We start from the raw sequence: 1421 nt of genomic DNA, 5'->3' as shown, positions 1-1421 counted from the left end.
ATATGGCTTGGAATCACCTTAAAGTAGGCTTGGAATCACCTCAAATTTGGCTTGGAATCACCTCAAATTTGGCTTGGAATCACCCCAAATTTGGCTAGGAATGACTTTAAATACGGGTTGGGATCACCTTAAATTTGGCTAGGAATGACCTCAAATTTGGCTTGGAATCACCTCAAATTTGGCTTGGAATGACCTCAAATTTGGCTAGGAATCACCTCATATTTGACTAGGAATGACCTAAAATTTGGCTTGGAATCACCTCAAATTTGACTAGGAATGACCTAAAATTTGGCTTGGAATCACCACAAATTTGACTAGGAATGACCTCAAATTTGGCTAGGAACGACCTTAAATATGGGTTGGAATCACCTTAAATTTGGCTTGGAATCACCTCAAATTTGGCTAGGAATGACCTCAAATTTGTTTTGGAATGACCTTAAATTTGGCTCCGAATGACCTAAATTTGGCTTGGAATGACCTTAAAATTCTCTTGGAATGAACTAAATTTGGGTTGCAATGACCTGGACTTTGGCTTGGAACGACCTTAAAATTGGCTTGGAGTGACCTTGAATTTGGCTTGGAACAACCTTAAAATTGGCTTGGAGTGACCTTGAATTTGGCTTGGAATGACCTAAAATTGGCTTGGAGTGACTTTGAATTTGGCTTGGAACGACCTTAAAATTGGCTTGGAGTAACCTTGAATTTGGCTAGGAATGATCTAAATTTGGGTTGAAATGACCTGGAATTTGGCTTGGAATGACCTTAAGGCTCATCCAGTCACAAGCAGCAACCAGAGCAAGTTGCTCCCACCTAACCTTGGGCCGAGAAATTATGGAAGACTCAACCCCAGACCAACCAACACGCCTCACGGTGCCCAACCACATTCCCCCACGGCTCTCCAGGACAATACTCCGTGGGAATAGCCATGGGACGAGGCGTGGAGCCCCGTGGGGGAGCTGAGGGGCTGCTCCAGGCCTGGTACCTGTGAACTGTGTGCTCAGCACCTGCGGGTTGTGCAGGATGTCCTTCCAGAGCTGCTCGAACTCCGGGATCCGCGCCACGTTCTGCAGCAGCCGCACCAGGTCCCGCCCGATCATGAAACAGTCCATGAACTGGGATAAAGACAGGACAATCCCAGCTCCTTCCCACCTGCTCCAGCAGGGTTGGAGGAGGGGAAGGAGGAGGAACAGCGAGTCCTTCAGCCGTCCCCGTTCCGCTCCTGCCCCTGGCGCCCTGCCCCGTTTGAAGCGGCAGGTTTGGAGCAGGGAGACAGGCAGGGAAGGTCAGGAGCTATTTTGGAATGTTCTCTCTCCCAAAGCAAACAATCAGCCCATAAATCTGCCATGCCCGTGCCCAGGCCTGCAGCCAGGCCCCGGACACCGCGGCGTTCCGGCTCCGAGCGCGGGGAGGGTCCAAGCCGG

The 1421-nt window shown here is 49.8% G+C and overlaps 1 protein-coding gene across 1 annotated transcript in view; it reads right to left on the bottom strand.

The window, feature by feature from the left end:
* The window catches only part of LOC103797993 (integrator complex subunit 3-like), a 2821-nt gene that overhangs the window by 915 nt on the left and 485 nt on the right, over positions 1-1421 (bottom strand). Inside the window, exon 2 of the mRNA XM_009070238.1 lies at positions 983-1112. Within this exon, the coding sequence (XP_009068486.1) occupies positions 983-1112 (130 nt within the window). The remainder of the gene's footprint in view (positions 1-982; positions 1113-1421) is intronic.

The sequence above is a fragment of the Acanthisitta chloris genome, unplaced genomic scaffold (genome assembly GCF_000695815.1).
Source record: "Acanthisitta chloris isolate BGI_N310 unplaced genomic scaffold, ASM69581v1 scaffold1710, whole genome shotgun sequence".
In the NCBI taxonomy this organism is placed as follows: Eukaryota; Metazoa; Chordata; class Aves; order Passeriformes; family Acanthisittidae; genus Acanthisitta; species Acanthisitta chloris.
Note: the sequence above shows the minus strand (reverse complement) of the source record. Positions and strands in the feature narration are given on the sequence as shown.